This window comes from Epargyreus clarus, unplaced genomic scaffold (genome assembly GCF_041222505.1).
Source record: "Epargyreus clarus isolate Ecla_fem2 unplaced genomic scaffold, WU_Ecla_fem_2.2 ptg000003l, whole genome shotgun sequence".
NCBI lineage: Eukaryota > Metazoa > Arthropoda > Insecta > Lepidoptera > Hesperiidae > Epargyreus > Epargyreus clarus.
In genome coordinates, this window is record NW_027332211.1 from 6857849 (window position 1) to 6880644 (window position 22796).

Below are 22796 nucleotides of genomic sequence, written 5' to 3' on the forward strand. Positions count from 1 at the left end.
AGAACAGTGTGCCACTAGCCACTATAATGTTGCTAGGTTGTTAAAACTCCCTAAGAAGTGGAAAATTTTAATGACTATCATCATATATATATGTAAAATAATTCATTTTACTGACAAATTAGGTCTATTTTTTAAGATTGTAATCATACCATATGAATAAATGTAAAAAATGTTCTCATAAACCTGACAACAAATCACTGTGGCAATACATTGTTACATAAATTGACATTTATACAAATCAAAGTCAATCTGAATTGTGACATTGCTGTGCTGTCATTCTGTGTGTCAAAGCGTGTGAAATGTATAGTTGATATTCGGTATAACCTAAAAACTCAAATCAGTTATTGAAATTTGCAGCTTATTTATCGGATATTTGAATCAACGAGAAGATTTAACCAATACTAATAAATAAATAAATAATTTCCGCTTCGGTAGAAAATCAGGCACAACAATTTTTTGTATTCTATATCCTATAAATTGGAATCTTTCTAACATCATGCTAAAATAATTTGAATTATAATTCCCGCTCAGTTTCATCCAACTTCAAATGTGTTCAAATTGTGAAAAAAATATGTTATATGCAAACTTCACGTTGTACAAGATTTAATTTCTATACAAAATCTTGACTAAAGTGTAGACATGGATTTATCGGAAGTAATAAATAGTATAGAAGATATTACGGACCCATCTTCTATGGAAAAAATCTTAATGTATGTTGAATATGTTCAAGCGCTAAACGATGAATTTATTGAGGTAAAGATACTGTGTTAACTTATAACTGTTGGTGAATCGGACATACATTAATTACATCGTTGAGAAAATTGAGAGAATTAATTACATTGCTGAGAATTGAATATATCTGTGTCATGTGCTCCATGACTGATATGAACTGATCAATGTATATCATTTTCGATATAAACTACCTAACAATATATTGACTATCTGTATCCGTTTAATGTCTTGTACATTTTATATAATTTATTGTAAACCAATAAAATTAAACTGAATGTAATGTTTCAGCTACTAATGGCGAAATTACAAAATATAGAAATAACCTGGGAACTACCTTGGTATCAGCAATCAAAGTGCCTGACTCGCCCTGTGGTTGTTAATCATGGTGATATGAAAGAAAATTTTAGAACAGATAAAATTACCAAAGAGGAAAGTGATCGTATCCATAAAAATTGGCGAAAATTTAGAAAGGTACCTCACTTATTCTACGCTTCTGGGAATGAGTATGAAATTGTAAACCTAAATTGTATAAGTTTTCTTTCTTCTAGGCTGAGAGACCTTTATACTGCTAATATTCATCAAGTCTTTAATAATTTGATAGGTCAGTTCATTCAAAATAAAAGTTAAAAAATATTCTTAAAGTGATATTAATGATATTATTGATATTATTTCATGTTAATAATATTATTGCAGCTCTTTAATATACCAAATAACCCTGAGTGTTTTGCACGCTGGAAAAATACAAACAAGTGTAAAAGTCCTCATACCCCCGAGGAGCGTGTCAGGCGTATTGTCACTATATATTTGGCTAAAGGGTTAGAAAGAACTCTTTACCAAGTTTACAGGCATATATTAATACGTTATGGAAATCCAGTTAAAAAAAAATACTCATTAGAAGAAGAAAAACTCATGGAAGTATGCTTCTATCATAATGCAAGGAATGCTGTGCCAATATTGTCCACAGTGCTAGGCCGAGAGCCTAGAGGTATTTACAAGAAGCTAGAGGAATGGTTAAATGGTAAATTTTTCAAAATTATTCAGTTTAATAAACATAATACACTACTCTCAGTAGTATTGATACTTGTATTTTTTTATAGATAAATTAATAAACATTCAATCAGTATTAACTAATAAGCCCTTCCTCCACAATTTTCGAGTTAGGTTTTGTCATAAATGAATAATAAAAGAAAGTCATGATTGGATAACCACTTAACATTCTGTTACTTTAATATATTACCAATAGAGGCTCTAATATGCAAAATTCAAGTTCAATTGCCGAATGTATAAAATATTATACCATTGGACTGTTGTGTAGAGAACTCAAATAATTAAAAACAACAATGGTGGGAACCATTGTGGTGATTTTTACAAATAATTGTATAATTAATCAGCAATATTTTAATTTCCAGGAAAACCAGAAAGTAAAAAATTAAAATGGATCTTGCCATTAGCAACAAAGTTTGTAAAATTACTTATGAAATACACAGATCTTCCTTTAGATGAACTAAAGTATAAAAGATTTGATAAGAAAGTATGGATTAAGCTTGAACAAGATATGGAGCAACAGTACATATACTTACAGAAGTTTTGGTATGATAAATTGCATGTGCAAATATTCGTCAAAAGGGATATAAAAATAAATAAACTTAGAAGAAAAATAGCCAAAAAGTATGTACATTGTGTGAAGTATAACCAGTATTTCTTCAGTGGCATGTAAATTAAACCCTGTCTAATTTGTTTGGGACAAATCTTTGAAATTGCTTCACCTTGTATTTTAAACTCTTTTATTTATCCTATCGAAATTTCACAAAGTAATTTCACACTATCCATTCTTTTCTTTTTCAGATTACGTGAATCTCCATATAAAGTTTGGAGTGATATCAGGTGGAAGGAATTGTTGAAAGAATTTCCAGATGGTTTCACACATACATTTCTGTACAAAACTTGGGCTAATATTTTTAGACAAAATAAAGAGATACCAAAAGTATCACTTGAGGAACTTATACAATATGCAATAAATAGAATTCCTTCTCTTCCAAGCAGAAGATTAAGAACATTAACATTCAATGAAAATGGTGATCTGGAGGAAATCAGATATGAAAAAGTGATTTGTGAAGATGAACAATAAAAAAATTCATACATTATGCAAGTTTACTGCTTATATAGTTGATCAATACCAAAACCCTTATTTACCATCCGCCTTCGCGTTCCTAGTTCTGTCAGCGCAAAGGGGGAACCTTCAGAACCCAGAACTGATACTGATAGATAAAACAAAACAAAATTTAAGGCCTAATTCAGGGCTTCTGTAGCTCATTTCCAAATTGTTTATAGCCAAATACCTATCGAGTTATACTAGTTTGGGCTTAAATTGGCTTGTTTATAAGTAAAATCGAGTATTTATTAAGAATAAAATGAAAACGTTAAATTCCCCACACAACCAATCTTCACACTAACCCACTTAAGTTGGAATTACCCGCAAATCGGCAACCCTGAATGCTATTGCTGCAGATTGTGTACCTATATAGGTTACTATACTTTTTGGTGTGCACAGTTCATTTATTAAAATAATAGACTTTTTGTTATACATCCACATTAAGACTTAAATTATATTGATTTTTGATTGGGAGTTACACTGATATAATTTTATCTATGGTCACAAAGTACCTTTGTATTGTAATATGTATGACAACATTGACAACTGAGATACATGTAAATAGGGATGGAAGACCTGCTTCCAAAAAAAAGATCGATTGTGGAATCGATTCAAAGCGGAATTTAAATAATCATCATACAGAAAAATCTGTTAATTAAACAATTAGTCGATTTTAGACCAAAATCCCCTCTACTATAAATTATTACACATTGATAAAATTAACTACATTTATATCGAATGCCTAATATTACGATAAGCTATAATATTTTCAAAGCGATATTACCATAATTGAAATATTCACAAAATAATGAGATTATTTTATTCTTGGTGACGTTTTAGGTCCAGTCCAACTTTTGTTATATTCTTTTACATATTGATATTTGTGTCTCGATACTTCGATATATAAAAGTTAAGTCACATCCTTACATAGCACAGGTTACGTGATTACTGATTAGGTGATAGTGATACGTACGATACGTAGTCTTTGTTTTTGTTTGTTTGGTTCGTTATTTTTTTAGTCACAGATTTTATTGGAATTAACATTATCAATCAATTTTCTACTAATACCTACCTACCTCGTTGACGAAGTTTTGTTTAACAGTATGAAGGGAAAAAAATTGAAACAATCAACCATAAAACAAGAATTAGATAGCGATGATGAATTGCCAGGTGAGTTTATGTTTTTCACCATACTAAAATAATTTGTTTACTTTTGTTGTTGATAATTTAATTATATTTACTACAATAAAAAATATACAACACCCCAAAAATGGGCAGGCCCCAAAATCATTATGATATGAATATTAACAATCGAACAACTACTAAGATTTTTATTATTTTAATATATAAGTAGCCTAAAGACATCTGTAACAAACCCCAGATAGGATTAGAATCCTGTATGTAGTCAGCTGCTAATACATTGCTACCACAGAAGACTAAAGTGAAATGCCTTATAGCACACTAACTCCCGTACCCTCCTTCAGCCACACAACACAGGAGCCTTCATACTTGTAATTAGGCAGTCTTCGTATTAACCACACATGACTTGGTGATGTCAATCTACTAATAGTTTCCTCATTAAATACTTGCAGTTGAGTTTATTCAAAATGATTGTTTTGTTTTATTTCAGATATTTATGCCGATGCCACAATCTTACCTGATTACCTTATTGAAAATCGTTTTGATGAAATAAAATTTCCCTGGGTACATAATTTCAGCCAAAAATTTACTGACATGCAGTCAATGAGAAACAATGAAAAATATAGTTATCAATATGGTCATTCTGAGAAAGTTCATATGAAAGGTGTGCTAAAACATCAAGACTTGTATTGTTTGAAATCTGTTGAACCATTAACATGTTCGAGCACTTTAATCTGGTTTGTAAAATTCTTGTTGCACAAGGATTTACAGTCTCACTACAACTATCTTAGAAGTTGCTTGGTGAATGATCTTGTTTCTGCAATCCCAATAGTCGAGAACAATCTGAAGAATGAGTCTAAGCATAGTGATAAATTAGAAATTGTGATAAAGTTTTAAAACACATGTATTTAGGATATTATTCATTTAATCAATGATGGAATGTAAAACAATTGCACAAATAATTGTAGTGTAGCATATAATAATAATAAGATGGTGATTCAGTTCCACTGTATCAATAACATGTAACTTTTGTACGTTTGCTTTGGCCATTTGAAAGAAAAAACATAAACCATGTGTCTAGTTGTCTCCTTAAGGCTGAAAGTCTATTACTATGTCTGTAAATGCTATGATAAGAATGAATCAAACTAAAATAAATATACAAAACATCAATATTATTTACTTAAATATTTAGTGAGTGGAAGCACTTAAAGTTTTTTTTACAATGCAATATTCTGCACGCCCCAAGAGTTTTATTTTCTAAGAAATGTTATTAGACATTTCCTTTTTCAACTTCATCTAAAAATCCTTGTGAACATCTAACAGATTGTTGGTAGCACTTTTCGAAACCTTTATTATCACTATCCTGTAAGAAAATAAATAACAATATATGTAGTTTAAAAATAATTAAACAATGAAATACATCTGGACAAATAAAATACTTTTAAACTAAATTTAAAATATGATAAAGTTAAACAAATAAATCCAAATACATCGTGTTATGGAACGTGAAGTTTATCAAATGGTAAAGTGTTGTGCAAGGTTGCAAGGTTTGTAACAAAAATAGTAGTGCAACTGTACAAATTGATACTAAATAACTTTGAAATTATACATACACAGTAAGGATCTCTAATGATTCTGTCTCCTTGAGGATCAAAGTCACCAAAGAGTAGAAGTTTTGCTTTGGTCCCCTCTGGAGCTTTTCTATTGAGGTCCCACATATTGGATTCATCCATTCCTAATATGTAGTCATAATAATAGAAATCTTGTGATACTAGCTACAACCAATAAATATCTGTTTAAATTAGTTTGTTCATTAGTAGTAACAAAAACCACATTCATAAAATGAATCTGATTGTTATAGATTTATTCTTAATAAGATTAATAATGTTAATAAGATTGAGTAGAAAAGAGGCACATAGTCCACCTGTGGGTATTCACTGCCATCTACAGATATCCCTCATAGATAAGATTGGAGCTCTACCTGAAAGATTTAAAATTCACCACATGTAATGCAACCCCATGAAATTAAGTTGACAAAGCTCGTGTGATGACATCACTCTCATTAAACCAAGAGACAGTGTTCACCAATTTTGTTCTATATTCTATACATTTATATACATTATGATTTTACCAGCCTAGCATTATAAATGTCATAAACAAAAACAACAAAATTGTAGCGAATGTATCTCTATCTCTATAAGTAATAAATAAACAATCCGGAACGTTTACAAACCTGCCTTGCAGTATTGTTATAGTTATAAGGGACATTGTGATTATTCATAGTGTCCAGAGACCTCCAGTTTGGAGGATCCCCAACATGCCAGTCTTGGATAGCTGCGCTGTCTATTTCCCAGTGATCTCCCAAATTCCGCTCATTGACCGTCTTTTGAAACACTCCTTCTGCTATGGGCGACCGGCAGGTGTTCCCTAGGAAAAAAACATGATGAATACCTTGCTACTACAAATACATACCTTCTCAATATATAAATGGTAATCATTACTCAATCATTACCCAAGCATATAAATAGTGCCTTTTTCTTGGTTTCAGCCATTGTCAAATCTTCAATCAATCTTCTATTGTTCAATCTATACAATAATACGTGGAATGTAAAAAAGAAGTTTTGCAAGATTTGTAAAACTTGTGCAATGTAACTAGCGCCACGTAACGACTCGCCCCGGAAGCTTCAAATTAAAATGGCGACGGAGTGACAGTTAACTGTGTCAAATGTGTATGACAAGCCTCACCAGTGCTGCCAAACCTATAGTTGTAACTGTAGATCTACAGTTCTCTCAGTTTTTAGTTTAGGCACAGTATAAGTTATCCTTGTACTGTGGTTTAGGCCTCTAAATCTACAGTTTTTTATATAAGATACTAGCGGCATCGATTTGCTTCGCTACGAATTCCATACACAATCGAACCGGAGGTATAGTCCGCGTAAAACTGCTAGACCGCTCTGAATATAGAAATGAATCGATTCGATTCGCATAGCAAATTTTACGACTAGACCTGGGGGGTTACTACCATCTCTTAAAACAATATTATTTTAATCATACTCTTACTTTTTTTGAGGAAATTTAACTTTTTAAGCCAAAAATGACAATTTCAGTTGGTTTTTATGCAATGGATAAGCGAAAAATCAATAAGGGTTTAAGTTTGTTCAACTGTGTATAACGGAATATTTTACTGTTTTAAGGAGGAAATAAAACTTTTTGAACTATGATGATTTTTAAAAGATGGTGGTAGGCCAGCTGCTCGCAACAACTTCACAGCCGACTAGCATTTTGGCGCGGACTATAATAGTCAACCAATTTAATAGATGGCGTTAGTGGTGGACCATTTTAGTCACCGGTAGTCGAATTTTGTTTTCGCCTAACTTCTGTAGTGGATAAGCATTTCCATACTAGTTTTCAAATATTATATTGCGAATTTGATTTCACATAATGTTTGAGACTTTTGACATTTAATTTGATTAAAACTTTTATAATTACATGATTTTTTACCACGCTTTTATTAGCTTGACCTGTATGTACGTATGTAACGGAATCTTTGAACTCGATTTTTACCCACTTTGAACGGTCCGATTAATTTAAAATTTTGAGCAATTATCAAGAACCGATGACATTACAATATGATCTTAATAATTTTATCCCATTCTCCTCGTCAGGATCAGGATTAACGGTTTTTCTTTGTGCGATTTGGCGTGGTTTAAATTCCTTAATAATAATAATAATAATAAGCCCCTCATAAATCTAACTCCACGTCCGGTACGACCACCTGTTACCACGTGAGGGGCGGACATTGATAGCATTTAGCTTCAATACCAATGACTAACGGAGCACTAGTAGTCAGAACTTATGCGATGCGACTAAGAAGTAGGCAAATACCCCAGGCGGGTACCCGCGAGTGAGAATCCCGCCCCGGGCCTTCTGGTTCTGGCTGCCCCACGTATTCTGGGGGGGCAACGCTTCGCATATGACTGCCCAGTCTCGGACTGCTGTAGTCGACAATTCATCCGATGTCATCTCACATCCATCATCGCCCATATTATCAACACAGAGCCTTTTTCCATCACCCAGTTTATCGCCATATTCATACCAGACCCAGTCATCATCATCATCATCATCTAGATCGAATACCTTAACACCTGTGCCAAGTGAGTGTGCACATGAAAGGAATGGGAAATCTGTGCGCACCACTGAACGTATTTTGCGGGGAAATGTTGTACAGGGTGCTATTCATGCTGAAGAACCTGTGCCCATATCCAACGTATCAAGCAAGCGCAATAAATGGAGCAAATATATGATTGAATATATATTGCGCACACACTTCCAAATTACAAAATTGGAAACTGAGAACAAAAATAGCTACCTTCCATTACTTCACACTAAATTTTCTGATAAGAACTTTCATATGTGGGAAACATATGAAAGTTAGTCGTCAGCGGGTGGGAGATCAAAGAAGGGCGATCATTCGCAATAAGCTACTAAAACAACATGAAATAGATAACATTTATGCAGAAGTACAGTCAGAATTTACAAATGAAATACATACTACACAGCAAAGTCAAAATATATTAACAGGCCAACGCATGCGATGGACCTCGGAACACAATGAATCGATTATTCGCTCATATTTGAAGATAACAAAATTAGAAACTGACATGACAGCCTACAGGACGTTGTTACATCATGATTTTATTACTAAGTTCCCTCATCTTGCACATATCAATGTACAACGAATTGCTGACCAAAGGAGGGTTATTACAAATAACCAACTAATCTCCGAAGAACGATTAGAAGCCATAAAAAGAGAAATAATTTCAGAATTGCAAATTTCACAAAAAACTGCATTGAACTGTAATAATATTAATTTATCTGAAACTGATATAAATAGTGAAATCAATAGAAATGAAACCTTTCTAGATAATATAGACGTAAATTACCTTGAACATCACGATCAACTAGAACAAAGTAGTGAAGAAAGAAATTATGAGATAGACAAAACATTTCAAGAAACACTTACATATTTTACAGGCACAGATCCAACTAAAAGACAACATATCCCTAAACAAAAATCATCTGAAAAATTTGCTAATATCATTTCCTATATATTACAACTTTATTACCGGAAAACTTAAATGAGGTTACAACTTTTGAAACTTTTCAAACTGTAATATATAGTGCGGCGTGGACAGCATCAAAGTGCAACGGGTCCAAAATTAGCATACCGTCTAGAGATAACAGATACCGAAATAGAAGTGGTCGAAGTGGTTAGAGGAAAAGGTAAAGGATTTAAGGAGAAAAATTGGTAGACTAACACAATTTATAGCGGGAAATAAAAGTAGGAAACTAAAACAACACATAGATTACATAATCAAAACATATAAATTACACTCAGTTCATGAAGAAGAAAACACACAATTATCACATTTTCTAGATACATTAAATCAGAAATTAATAGTGGCAAGTAGCAGGCTGAAACGATATAAAATATGTACACTTCGTAAAACTCAAAACAAACACTTTATCACAAACGAAAAACAATTTTATAGGAGTCTAAGAAATACAGGAAATAATGAAACCTCTAGTCATAATACAGCAAATATCCTACATGAAGAGATTACACCTACATCGAAAGACTCTTATAACTACTGGTCTTCTATATGGGATAATGAAGTCACCCATAAGGAAGATGCAGGATGGATAAAAGAAGAGAAGGTAAGAAATAGTACTATAGGAGAAATGAAGTTTCGAGTAATATGTATGGAAACATTAACAAATGTACTTAATAAACTTCAAAATTGGAAAGCGCCAGGTTCAGATTGTATTCAAAATTTCTGGTATAAAAAATTTACACACACACATTCTTATCTTCTTAAATACATAAATAACTTTATACAAAACCCACTATTGTTACCTAAATATATAATGGCAGGAACTACTTACATGCTTCCAAAAGACACAACCGATCAAATGAATCCATCAAAATATAGGCCAATTACTTGTCTCCAAACCTTTTATAAAATTATAACGTCATGTTTGGCTGATAATATTTATGAACATATAAATACAAATAACATTTTAACAGAGGAACAAAAAGGTTGTAGAAAATTAAGTCAAGGATGTAAAGAACAATTAACAATAGACTCAGTCATAATGAAACAAGTACAGGAGAAAAAGAAAGATCTTTACAGCATGTATGTTGATTACCAGAAGGCATATGATTCAGTTCCCCATTCTTGGTTAATAGAAGTATTACGTATATATAAAATTCATCCACAAATCATTAGTTTTCTTAGTAATATCATGAAAAATTGGACTACACGACTAAAACTGACAACAACAAACGGCATTACGGAAACACCATTAATTAACATCAAGCGTGGAATATACCAAGGCGATGCTCTGAGTCCTTTATGGTTTTGCCTTGCACTCAACCCATTGTCTAAAATTCTAAGTTTAAGTGGTACTGGATATACATTAAAATACCTGGACAGCCTAATGCTCAAACAAGTGTACAAAATATTAGAATCAACCATTTGCTCTACATGGACGATATAAAATTATATGCTGATACCAAAGATGATTTGCACCGCCTAGCTAACATAACAGAAAAAAATTCACACGATATACACATGAAATTTGGAATTGAAAAATGTAAAGTTAATTCAGTACAGGCAGGAAATACACAGCAACTCACATACCAGATGGAATCCGGCGAGTACATAGACCCTTTAGATGAAACCAGAGGTTATAAATATCTTGGATACATACAATCAAAATTCATACATCACAAAGAAATTAAATCAATGTTAACTACGCAATTTAAGCACAGAATGAACACAATTCTTAAATCACAGCTAAATTCAAAAAACATAGTTAAAGCAGTAAATACATTTGCGATACCTATTCTAACTTATTCTTTTGGAATTATTAATTGGACCAACACAGAATTAAAAAGTCTCCAACGTATTATAAATACCTCACTCACCAAACACCGTAAACATCACCCTAGGTCATGTGTACAACGTATGACTCTACCACGTAAAGAAGGGGGTAGGGGGTTCATAGACATTAGCAATTTACATAACAATCAAGTTAAAAACCTACGTACGTATATTCATGGCAAGATAGTAACTTCAAATCTCCACAAGGCTATTGTTCAAAATGTTGATGATATCAAAGTTAACTCCCCTTAATTTGAGTGACAGGTCAAAACAGAAGAATGAAGAACTGACGGACATACAAACAAAAATCTTTGAATGGACCCAGAAGTCTCTACATGGAAGACATCGTCATGACTTATGCCAAACTAACGTAGACAGAATTGCGTCGAACGAATAGCTGAGGCGTGGCGACCTCTTCCCGGAGACCGAAGGGTTCATAATAGCTATACAAGACCAGGTGATAGAACCACGAAATTATCAGAAACACATAATGAAAAGCCCTATTCCCACAGATCTATGCAGACGGTCAGCTCATCGGAAACTATCCAACACATCACCGGGGCATGTAAGGCAATAGTTCAGACTGACTATAAACATCGCCACGATCAAATAGCTAAAATAATCCATCAAAGGCTAGCAATTAAACACAATCTTATAGCACAACCGTTCAAACTCTATTATGAATATAGCCCAGAAGTCATTTTAGATAATATAACTCATAAACTTTACTTTGATAGAGCAATATTAACCGATAAAACTATGCACTACAATAGACCAGATATAACATTAATAGATAAAGTCAACAAAACAGCTTACATTATTGATATTGCCATTCCAAATTCCCATAATGTGCAGAACATAATAGCAGAAAAGATAGATATTTCCACTACTGGCATAATTCCCACTCAACTAAAACAATTACTTAGCACACTAAATTTACCAGCATACACGTATATAACTTTACAAAAAGCTGTAATTTTGAACACGTGCAGAATTGTACGAAAATTTTTACAAGTTGAAAAGGATTCGATTACCACGACGACTTAGGTTAGTTGTAAATGGCACTCACTTAGCCTAGGCCCGTGAATGTCAATACTCCGGATGTATAATGCCGAGCTTAACATAAGAAGGAATATATAAATAATAATAATAATAAACATTTATTTCAGACAATATAAACAAAGATACAAAAGTATAATTGAATACAGAGGTCCATATCATATATACCTTACAGACTAACATACATATTAATATATACTTATAACTAAATCACGTATTTGCGGCGACGTGAGACGCGGGTCTGGTGACTGCCGGGGGTACTCTCCGTCCACAGAATTTCCGGAACACAACTCCCTGCGGCCACAGTTCCTCCTTCAGGAAGGTCGACAATTGCTCGGTTGGGACGTGTACAACAAATGAAGTAAAGTTTACTGCGTTACGCGCCTCCAACTTTTCGACCACCAGTCGGGTATTGATGTTAATCGCCAAGTACTCCACTACGTCAGACGGCTTCGTGTTGTAGTGAAGCCGCGAGACATACACTAGTGTTACGGGAACAGCAGGACGCAGTACTTGATCCGCTCCTGTCGGTGCTGTGCCACATTGGTTACGACAATAAGGCTTTTTCTTCTTCCTCTCCACTTTAATAAAGCCATCCTTGTCTGCCACATGGTTGGACACCGCACTGCGAGGGGGTTAGTAGCGGGGTTTCCCGCTTTCCCTCTCTGCCCTCGTTGTCTTCCGCTTCCCGGGTAGCTGGCGAGAGGCAGCTGCAGCGTAGTCACGTTGAAGCGTGGACATGACGACGCATGGCGACACCTCGGCGGGGGGAGGTGCGGGGCGGGGGACACACGTGTCACCACATGCGGGCGCAGCGGTCGGGGTCGTGTCAGTTTCGCAGACTCGAAACTTGCTAACGAGGTGTTACAGTTACATGTGTGTTGATGTTAGTAACCTCTGGCGACCTACTTACTGCCACAGTATTACGTAATGTAGCAATTTCAGCCCGTAGGTCGCTGATGGTGCCTTGCGAGGCTGCTAGCTTCAATACTACTTCCGCTAGGCTTGACTTCAGTGTTGTGATGTCCTTCAACAGCCTGGTTACATCCACATGGTCGAACGTGACGGGCAGCAGCTTGTGGATGTTCTTCGCCACAAAAGCTGGCAGATCATCAGGATCAGTCACCTTAAGGAGATTGATGATGTCCTGGAGTCCTTTTTTTCCCTTTTCGTCCTTCCTGCGGGAAGGCATCCGGTCGCTGATCCCGAGCGATTCAAACAGGAGGATCTTGGCACCGCCAATCTCCTCGCGTGTAAAGTTGGTCTTACAGATCTGGATGATGCTGACTTCATCCATGGTGTCGATTGCGTGTTGTATAAACGCCAACACCTCATTGGCTATGAGTTGTTCATTACTCATAGCCATTTACTGTGCAGCGGCGATCGCCGCGCAAATCGCGAATACAAATTCGGTAGCGCTGTGTTTGCGTCCGACACCGAGCGCATACAACACCCGAATGACTGTTGTCCTTAAACTATTATTATATTGTTTTTAATTCTCTCCCTATGTTTTTTTTTTTTTTTTTTTTTATATATATATAATATAGGAGTAGCAGACGAGCATACAGTCCACCTGATCTACAGTCTCACTACAACTATCTTAGAAGTTGCTTGGTGAATGATCTTGTTTCTGCAATCCCAATAGTCAAGGACAATCTAAAGAATGAGTCTAAGCAAAGTGATAAATTAGAAATTGTGATAGTTTTAAAACACATATATTTAGGACATTACTCATTTAATCATTGATGAAATGTAAAACATTCGCACAAATAATTATAATGTAGCATAGAATCAAAATAAGATGGTGATTCAATTGTACTGTATCAATAACATGTTACTTTTGTATGTTTCGCTTGGCCATTTCAAGAAAAAACATGTAAATAAATAAAGAATTATACATTTTTCTTAAATTTTCTACTCTGCCATGTGTCTAGTTGTCTACCCTTAAGGCTGAAAGTTTACTACTATGTCTGTAAGTGCTATAATAAAAATGAATCAAACTGAAATAAATACACACCACTTCAATATTATTTACTAAGTGCTCGTACACAAAACTGCGATGCGACGTCGCATCGTAAAAATCTGCGAGCTCCCTCGACGCATCGCAAGAACTTGCGAATTAATTCGCATCGCACATTCCTGCGATGTTTAGTCACACTTGTTGACGCCATCTTTAGTTCGTTATGAGACAGCGTGTGGGGAAGACGTACAGACCTGTATTTGTTGGGTGGGAAGACGTATACTTTAATGTAAAAAAATGACAAAGTACATCATTGACTTTTTTATATTACTGATGGAGGAGCGCCCTGTTCTTTGGGAAACTAAATATAAAATAAATCATATATTATAAATGGATGAACCCAAAATTTTCTTTGTTACTCTTTCCTGTATCTCTTAAGCAATAACAAAAGTGCACACTTCTTTTTACGATCCATGTCACGACCTAATTTTCAAAATACGTTCCGTACGGTTGACGGTTGTCGAAAGAATGGTCACCTGGGGAGACGCTATGCCGCACGATATCGCATCGCAGCAATTTGTGTTGCAATTTTCTGCGTTGCGAATTCGCATCGCGTCGCATCGCAGTTTTGTGTACGAGCCCTTAAGTAGAGTAAGTGGGAAGCACTTAAAAGTTTTTTTTTACAATGCAATATTCTACATGCCTCAAGAATTTTATTTTCTCAAAAATATTATTAGACATTGCCTTTTTCAACTTCATCTAAAAATCCTTGTGAACATCTAACAGATTGTTGGTAGCACTTTTCAAAACCTTTAGCGTCACTATCCTGTAAGAAAATAAATAACAATATATGTAGTTTAAAAATAATTAAACAATGAAATACATACTGAGCACAAATAAAATACTTTTAAACCAAATTTAAAATATGATAAAGTTAACTAAAAGTTTAACAAATCAAGCCAAATACATCATGTTATAGAAAGTGAAGTTTATCAAATGCTAAAGTATAGTGTAAGGTTGCAAGTAAAAAAAATAGTAGTGTAACAGTACATATTGATACTAAATAACTTTGAAATTATACATACATAGTAAGGATCTCTAATGATTCTGTCTCCTTGAGGATCAAAGTCACCAAAGAGTAGAAGTTTCGCCTTGGACCCCTTTGGAGCTTTTTTATTGAGGTCCCTCATATTGGCTTCATCCATTCCAAATATATAATCATAATGATTGAAGTCTTGTGATACTAGCTACAACCAATAAATATCTGATAAAAATATTTTGCTCAGTATTGCTAACAAATACCACATTCATAAAATTAATCTGATTGTATTTTTTTTCTTTTTTTTTTAAGCTATTGCATAGCTTTTATCGCGGGCTTTGAGCGCGGCGACCGAATCGAGAAATTCCGTAACGAAAATTCTTAACACCTTAATTCGTCAACTTGAAAACAGATGGCAGTAATACACATTTTTTTTTAATTTTATTTTTTAACAACAATGTTGATTAAGTCTGATGTTTAATATGTTTATGCCACTAGCGGTCACTCATCTAACATCCGACCTCGACAAACGTTGCTTAAGTTACGTCTTAGTAATTTAAATGTTTATTGCAATTGCTATTTTAATGTTTTTGTCACTAGCGGTCACCCATCCTACTGTCGGCCGTGCCCTCCATTACTTAATTTACGTTTTAGTAATTTGAATGTTGATTACAACTGTTATTTTAATGTTTTTGTCACTAGCGGTCACCCATCCAACATCCGACCTCGACCAACGTTGCTTAACTTACGTTTTAGTAATTTGAATGTTGATTACAACTGCTATTTTAATGTTTTTGTCACTAGCGGTCACCCATCCAACATCCGACCTCGACCAACGTTGCTTAACTTACGTTTTAGTAATTTGAATGTTGATTACAACTGTTATTTTAATATACTTTTGTCACTAGCGGTCACCCATCCAATTTTCGTCCGCACCCACCGTTGCTTAACTTACGTTTAAGGAATTTAAATGTTGATGTTTTTAAGCTATTACATAGCTTCTATCGCGGGCCTTGAGCGTGGAGACCGAATCCAGAAATTCCGTAACGAAAAAAACCTAACACCCCCACTCCGATCGGCACAGATGTGATACTTTTTAGTAGCAATCTGTGCGCCCCGGGGCGCACACGCCAGTTGACGGGTTAATGACTTATTGAAATATCACGCTTGCAATTTGCATAAGTTGATAAAAAATGCTATGCAATAGCTTTACAGCGGCAGTCTCCGAGTGCCACACGTATATATATATTTTTTTTATAATATAGGAGCAGCAGACGAGCATGCAGTCCACCTGATGGTAAGTGGCTACTGCCGCCCATGGACATCTGTAATCAATCCCAGACAGGATTAGATATTCCTGTCTGAGGTCGGCCACAGATGCGCCGCTACCCCTGAGGACTAAGCTGGAACGCCTCAGAAAAATATGTCTCCCTTACCACACCCTTCAAACTGGAACACAGCGGCGCCTAACACTGCTGTTATTAGGTAGAAATAGGTGTGGCGGTGGTGCTGCCGGAGTCGAACCACAATGGGTTCTACCACCTTGTTATAGATTTATTCTTATTAAAATTAAAAATGTTAATAACATTGAGCAGAAACAAGCACATAGTGCACCTGTTGGTAAGTCACAGCCATCTACAGATATCTCTTATCAACACAAGGTAAGATTGGAGCTCTACCTGAATGATTTAAAATCCCTCACATGTAATGCAACCCATTGACATTAAGTTGACAAAGCTTATGTGATGACATCACTCTCATTAAACCAGGAGACAGTATTCACCAATTTTGTTATATATTCTAATATTCTATACATTTATATACATTACAATTTTACCAGGATAGCATAAATGTCATAAACAAAAACAAAACAAAATTGTAGCAAATGTATCTCTTATCTCTATAAGTAATAAATAAACAATCCAGAACATTTACAAACCTGCCTTGCAGTATTGTTATAAGGGACATTGTGATTCTTCATAGTGTCCAGAGCCCTCCAGTCTGGAGGATTCCCAACATGCCAGCCTCCGATAGCTGCGCTGTCTATTTCCCACTGATCTCCCAAATTCCGCTCATTTACTGTCTTTTGAAATACTCCTTCTGCTATGGGCGACCGGCAGATATTCCCTAGTAAAAAAAAACGGATGAATACCTTGCTATTATAAATACATACCACAATACAATAAAATATATAAATGGTAGTCATTACCCAAGCATATAAATAGTGCCTTTTTCTTGGTTTCAGCCATTGTCAAATCTTTATCTTTACAAAAATACGTGGAATGTTAAAAAGACTTTTGAAAAGAGTTTGCAAAACTTGTACAATGTATTAGATATTACTAATCATTTGCTATTTCTATTTTATGATAGTCTCGAATCTGATAGTAAGTGATAACTTGATAAGCTTACTTGCTTCACTCAGTGTCACTGTCAAATTTGTCAAACTTACTAGAGAGCTGCCAGTGGGAAAAAACATCCGATTGGCTTTTAAGTCAAATGCTAGAATGTGCGTAATGCCATTAACTAAAATCAAGACTAGTTGTATTTTCCCTTGCAACTTGCAAGGGAAAATACAAAAAAGACTTATGAATCTAACCCGTATACGAACTTTTGTTTTATTGTCTTGTTATTTAATTATAAAAACTGCATGTCGATAACATTCTTTTATAATTTGGTGCTGCTTTTGGATTATGAAAGAATGATTCGTTTTTTGATTGTATTATATTTTGTGTGCAGCCAAATTGGCTACTTGACACTTTTTGGGAAAGTGTTTTAATGAATTAGTATACGTATTATATATGCCTTTCATTGATCACTTTTTCGAAAAAAGGGCTATTCATTAATAAAAATCGAACTTTCTTTACGGTGAACGGAACGTCGCGTTAAATCAGGCGGTCAAGTGTCATTTTGTGGCGGAACGTCATTACACTGTAAACAAACAACGCTAAGAAGAAAATTGAGAGTTATTTAGCTATTATAACTAAAATTTAAATAAATGACAAGTTATAAGACGTGTGCAGTGACGATGTGTACAAGTACATGTTCCTAAACCCAAATCTCATAAACGTTAAAGAACTTGCAGATTCTTATATGTTTAAATCCTCTGTTTGCAAGCAATGACATTTATCTATGTAACCACAATGACATGTATCTATCTATGTAAGAGAAGTATTATTGAAAAAAAGGAATAAATTTAGTAACTCTCGAGTGATTCGTCAATTCCAAATCATTGGAACGGGACGTAATCAAAACAAAACAGCAAGTGGAAGTATTCATATATTTAATATATTATATTAGTCCAGGAGGAATTGGCGCATGAGTACCGAAAACTATTCCACCTCAATTTTTTTATGCGATCCTCTTTAAATTGTCCTACTGGTGAAATAAATGCATGTTGCCATGGGGCAACCCCGTGCCATATTGTTTAAACTGAAATTGTTTAAACAATTGCAAGGAATTGTTATTTTTCAACCGGACAAATTTTTTTTATATTCTTTATTGAAATACGAATAAAAAAAAGTCCTATGACTTTTCACGATAAAGTTAATATTTTTAGAGATATGAATTTTTAAAGGTTCGAAAAATCTCAAATTTGGGTACTTTTGACCCATGAAAAATATATTAAAAAAAAAATATATAAATAATATATTTTTTTTAATTCTTTATACAATAGTTAATAATATTCTTAATAGAGACTTTTAAAAATTTTATTGTTTATACCTGTTTTATAATTGTTAATTTCACGCGCTCACAAGTATGCGCCGCTTACCTTTAAGTATTGCCGTCTCTCTCTATGATAATAACTATTATAATAACAAAAAAATAATATAAACTGATAAAAAAGTAATTTTATTTACATGTTCCGATTCATGCTTAAATAACTTTCGTAAAATTGATTTCAGAAAAAAAATTATGAGAAACAAATTGGCTACTTGACACTTTTTGGGAAAGTGTTTTAATGAATTAGTATACGTATTATATATGCCTTTCATTGATCACTTTTTCGAAAAAAGGGCTATTCATTAATAAAAATCGAACTTTCTTTACGGTGAACGGAACGTCGCGTTAAATCAGGCGGTCAAGTGTCATTTTGTGGCGGAACGTCATTACACTGTAAACAAACAACGCTTAGAAGAAAATTGAGTTATTTAGCTATTATAACTAAAATTTAAATAAATGACAAGTTATAAGACGTGTGCAGTGACGATGTGTACAAGGACGATCGTAACAAATTTGCTTATACAAGTTCCTAAACCCAAATCTCATAAACGTTAAAGAACTTGCAGATTCTTATATGTTTAAATCCTCTGTTTGCAAGCAATGACATTTTATACTATCTATGTAAGAGAAGTATTATTGAAAAAAAGGAATAAATTTAGTAACTCTCGAGTAATTCGTCAATTCCAAATCATTGGAACGGGACGTAATCAAAACAAAACAGCAAGTGGAAGTATTCATATATTTAATATATTATATAGATGTCTATGATAAGAATAGAATTATAAGACGTCTATGAGAATTCTATTTTAAGGGCCCATTCTGTAATTAATAGGACACAATTAAAATATTTCATGACTGTGTTATTATTGATGGTGCATGTGCACTGATTAAGCTACAGGACTGTATAATTAAAAATACATGATTTGCTAATATTAGTATTTTATTAACCGATTTCTTTGTTTATTTGGTTTATATGGTTCTATTAGTGAGTACACACAGTAGAACTTTTGTATATATTTATCATATGTTACAGTTACAATAATTACTACAGATCACCTAAGCACAGTCATTTTCAGAATTAAATTGCAATGCAATAATAGGAACTGTATGGTCACTTTTCTTCCTTCATCCTGTTGGGTAGGTTACGCAAGTAAAGAAGTACTATTTCCCGTGTACTTTACTTTATGTATTTCAGACTGGTGCCCACTTTCGAAACTTTTACTTTTCATGAAACACAAACTTGCCTTCCTCTTAAACTGCACATACTCTATAACGTCGTCACTATACGATTGTCGGGAAGATCTGTAAATATAAATATAACCAATTAATAACCTTAAAACAGTTCACATAAGAATATAAGTATATTTAAAAAAAATCTTAATAATTGGCTACTTGACACTTTTTGGGAAACTGTTTTAATGAATTCATATACGTATTATATATGCCTTTCATTGATCACTTTTTCGAAAAAAGGGCTATTTATTAATAAAAAACATATTTTTATTACGGTAAACGGAACGTTACGCCAAAACAGGCGGTCAAGTGTCATTTCGTAGCGTGACGTCAACACATTGAAAATATAGAAATAAACTTCGACGCTACACATACTTCAGGGGAAATCTTGGGAATTATTTAACTTTTATTAGTACAATTGCAAGAATGTCAAATTACAAGGCGTGTGCAGTGACGATGTGTTCAAGTACGATCGCTAAATATCCTAACAAATTTGCTTATACAAGTTCCTAAACCCAAATCTCATAAACGTTAAAGAACTTGCAGATTCTTATATGTTTAAATCCTCTGTTTGCAAGCAATGACATTTTATACTATCTATGTAAGAGAAGTATTATTGAAAAAAAAGGAATAAATTTAGTAACTCTCGAGTGATTCGTCAATTCCAAATCATTGGAACGGGACGTAATCAAAACAAAACAGCAAGTGGAAGTATTCATATATTTAATATATTATATAGATGTCTATGATAAGAATAGAATTATAAGACGTCTATGAGAATTCTATTTTAAGGGCCCATTCTGTAATTAATAGGACACAATTAAAATATTTCATGACTGTGTTATTATTGATGGTGCATGTGCACTGATTAAGTTACAGGACTGTATAATTAAAAATACATGATTTGCTAATATTAGTATTTTATTAACCGATTTCTTTGTTTATTTGGTTTATACGGTTCTATTAGTGAGTACACACAGTAGAACTTTTGTATATATTTATCATATGTTACAGTTACAATAATTACTACAGATCACCTAAGCTAAATTTTTGTGCTGCTTGCGTGTCTGCTTTTCTTCATTACTAAAATTATTTTCCGTAACAAATAGATATATATTTTTATCACTGTCATTTTCAGAATTAAATTGCAATGCAATAATAGGAACTGTATGGTCACTTTTCTTCCTTCATCTTGTTGGGTAGGTTACGCAAGTAAAGAAGTACTATTTCCCGTGTACTTTACTTTATGTATTTCAGACTGGTGCCCACTTTCGAAACTTTTGGCTCCTCACTTCTTCTAGGCAGGACAGTCATCACATTTTCATTTTCATTGATGTACCTTGTGTTCAGGACAACTTTTACTTTTCATGAAACACAAACTTGCCTTCCTCTTAAACTGCACATACTCTATAACGTCGTCACTATACGATTGTCGGGAAGATCTGTAAATATAAATATAACCAATTAATAACCTTAAAACAGTTCACATAAGAATATAAGTATATTTAAAAAAATCTTAATAATCACTTGAAGACAACCTTTCTTCTGTCTGAAGTCAGTTAAGAAATGTTTTAATTGTCCGATATGATTAAATATAAATATAAAGATTGTTTTACTTACGTTGTTTATTTGATATTTCCATAGGTTATCTCACGGAAGTTTTTGTATCCATTTTGATTTATTGCACTGCATATATGGATCTTCTTTAAGCAGTTTCACGCTATCAGCTTTAATATAGTATGGCTTCATTTCGGTTCACAACATAAATTCAACCAACTCTAACAGCAAACGATTTAATTATTATTTGTCTTGTTTGGTTTCGATGTAGTGACGTCACATGACATTTGAGGCAGCACTGTCGCCGTTTTGGGATTTAAAAATCCACAGATAAAAAATCGAAAATTTCTTTTTAAAAATTAAAATACTTAGAACGTATTTAAAAATAAACGAAATACTGCATGATTTATGTTTACTTATAAGCTATCATATCCAACATATTTCATATTTTATTGTTATAACTGTCAAGTACCCAATTACACGACACAGACTATGCAACAAGAACGCACAAAATCAATCCAAAGAACGGGACATAGAGTATAGACAGCTAATGATGTCAATTTACTGTCAATGTCATTTTAAATTTAAAGGAGATGTTTCAAAATGTATGGGCTCCCGGCCACCTTTTGTACACTATATTAAAAACTAAGAAAACATGCAAAGAACAATTCGTAAGGGTTCATTTTCTTCAAATCATGTTCGTTTAATTGTTAAAAAACAATAATTTACACTTATACTTGCAACACAACAGTGGAAAAACATCATGGCGGTAGTGATTACCGTAATAATGTCATCTGTCATTCTATTTTAACTCACTATATACATTATATACTTTTTAATATATTTTTTACGCGAATGGGCGTAGATATATAAATATTGTATTGTATGTATTGAGAAACAATACCTATATTTGATAAACATTATATTATAACATTATATTATATTTACTTTCATAAATCTTGACTTAAAACAAAAATACCAAAATATGTACTTCTATACCAATTTACTTTAGTTAAAACGTTTAAGTGTGTAAATAAAACAACTTTAAGTACACATTTAGATAATATTTTACTTGGATACATTATTTATTTATTTTCAATATTTGCCCTTATCAATATTTTCATCCAATCATGTAGCAGGTTCTGTAATATCCTGTGACGAGCTCAGCCCAAATATCAAGCAATGGTCATAATGTAAGCGCAGCTACCTACGAGTACGGTTCGTTGCCCAGCGATGCAGTTGCAATAATAACTGATT

General features: G+C 33.6%; 3 protein-coding genes and 2 long non-coding RNA genes across 7 annotated transcripts; 2 read left to right on the top strand and 3 right to left on the bottom strand.

Annotated features, from left to right (window-relative positions):
* Positions 1–258: 258 nt before the first annotated feature.
* Positions 259–2876, top strand: LOC140751835 (uncharacterized). Of its 3 annotated transcripts, none has more exons than XM_073085907.1 (5): positions 259–753; positions 1021–1203; positions 1426–1750; positions 2142–2400; positions 2578–2876. In XM_073085907.1, exons 1-5 carry the CDS (start codon positions 640–642, stop codon positions 2858–2860), a joined length of 1164 nt encoding a protein of 387 aa, XP_072942008.1. In that variant the 5' UTR covers positions 259–639; the 3' UTR covers positions 2861–2876. The 3 variants fall into 3 exon arrangements, with proteins under 3 accessions (XP_072942008.1, XP_072942017.1, XP_072942025.1); XM_073085916.1 differs by having other exon boundaries at positions 259–710; XM_073085924.1 differs by having other exon boundaries at positions 2142–2404; positions 2578–2715.
* Positions 2877–3081: 205 nt separating this feature from the next.
* LOC140751866 (uncharacterized) lies at positions 3082–5194 on the top strand. Its single transcript, XR_012103388.1, has 2 exons — positions 3082–4054; positions 4515–5194. It is a non-coding gene; the product is annotated as an uncharacterized LOC140751866 (long non-coding RNA).
* LOC140751852 (low molecular weight phosphotyrosine protein phosphatase-like) lies at positions 4932–6669 on the bottom strand. Its single transcript, XM_073085937.1, has 4 exons — positions 6537–6669; positions 6258–6451; positions 5638–5799; positions 4932–5387 (listed from the first exon to the last, which is right to left on the bottom strand). The coding sequence occupies exons 1-4, from the start codon at positions 6574–6576 to the stop codon at positions 5295–5297; spliced, it is 489 nt and encodes a 162-aa protein (XP_072942038.1). The 5' UTR covers positions 6577–6669; the 3' UTR covers positions 4932–5294.
* A 7075-nt stretch (positions 6670–13744) lies between these two features.
* On the bottom strand, positions 13745–17411 carry LOC140751860 (low molecular weight phosphotyrosine protein phosphatase-like). The gene is made up of 4 exons (XM_073085949.1): positions 17239–17411; positions 16969–17156; positions 15076–15237; positions 13745–14816 (listed from the first exon to the last, which is right to left on the bottom strand). Exons 1-4 carry the CDS (start codon positions 17276–17278, stop codon positions 14724–14726), a joined length of 483 nt encoding a protein of 160 aa, XP_072942050.1. The 5' UTR covers positions 17279–17411; the 3' UTR covers positions 13745–14723.
* A 3274-nt stretch (positions 17412–20685) lies between these two features.
* LOC140751873 (uncharacterized) lies at positions 20686–21804 on the bottom strand. Its single transcript, XR_012103392.1, has 2 exons — positions 21603–21804; positions 20686–21424 (listed from the first exon to the last, which is right to left on the bottom strand). It is a non-coding gene; the product is annotated as an uncharacterized LOC140751873 (long non-coding RNA).
* Positions 21805–22796: the final 992 nt, after the last annotated feature.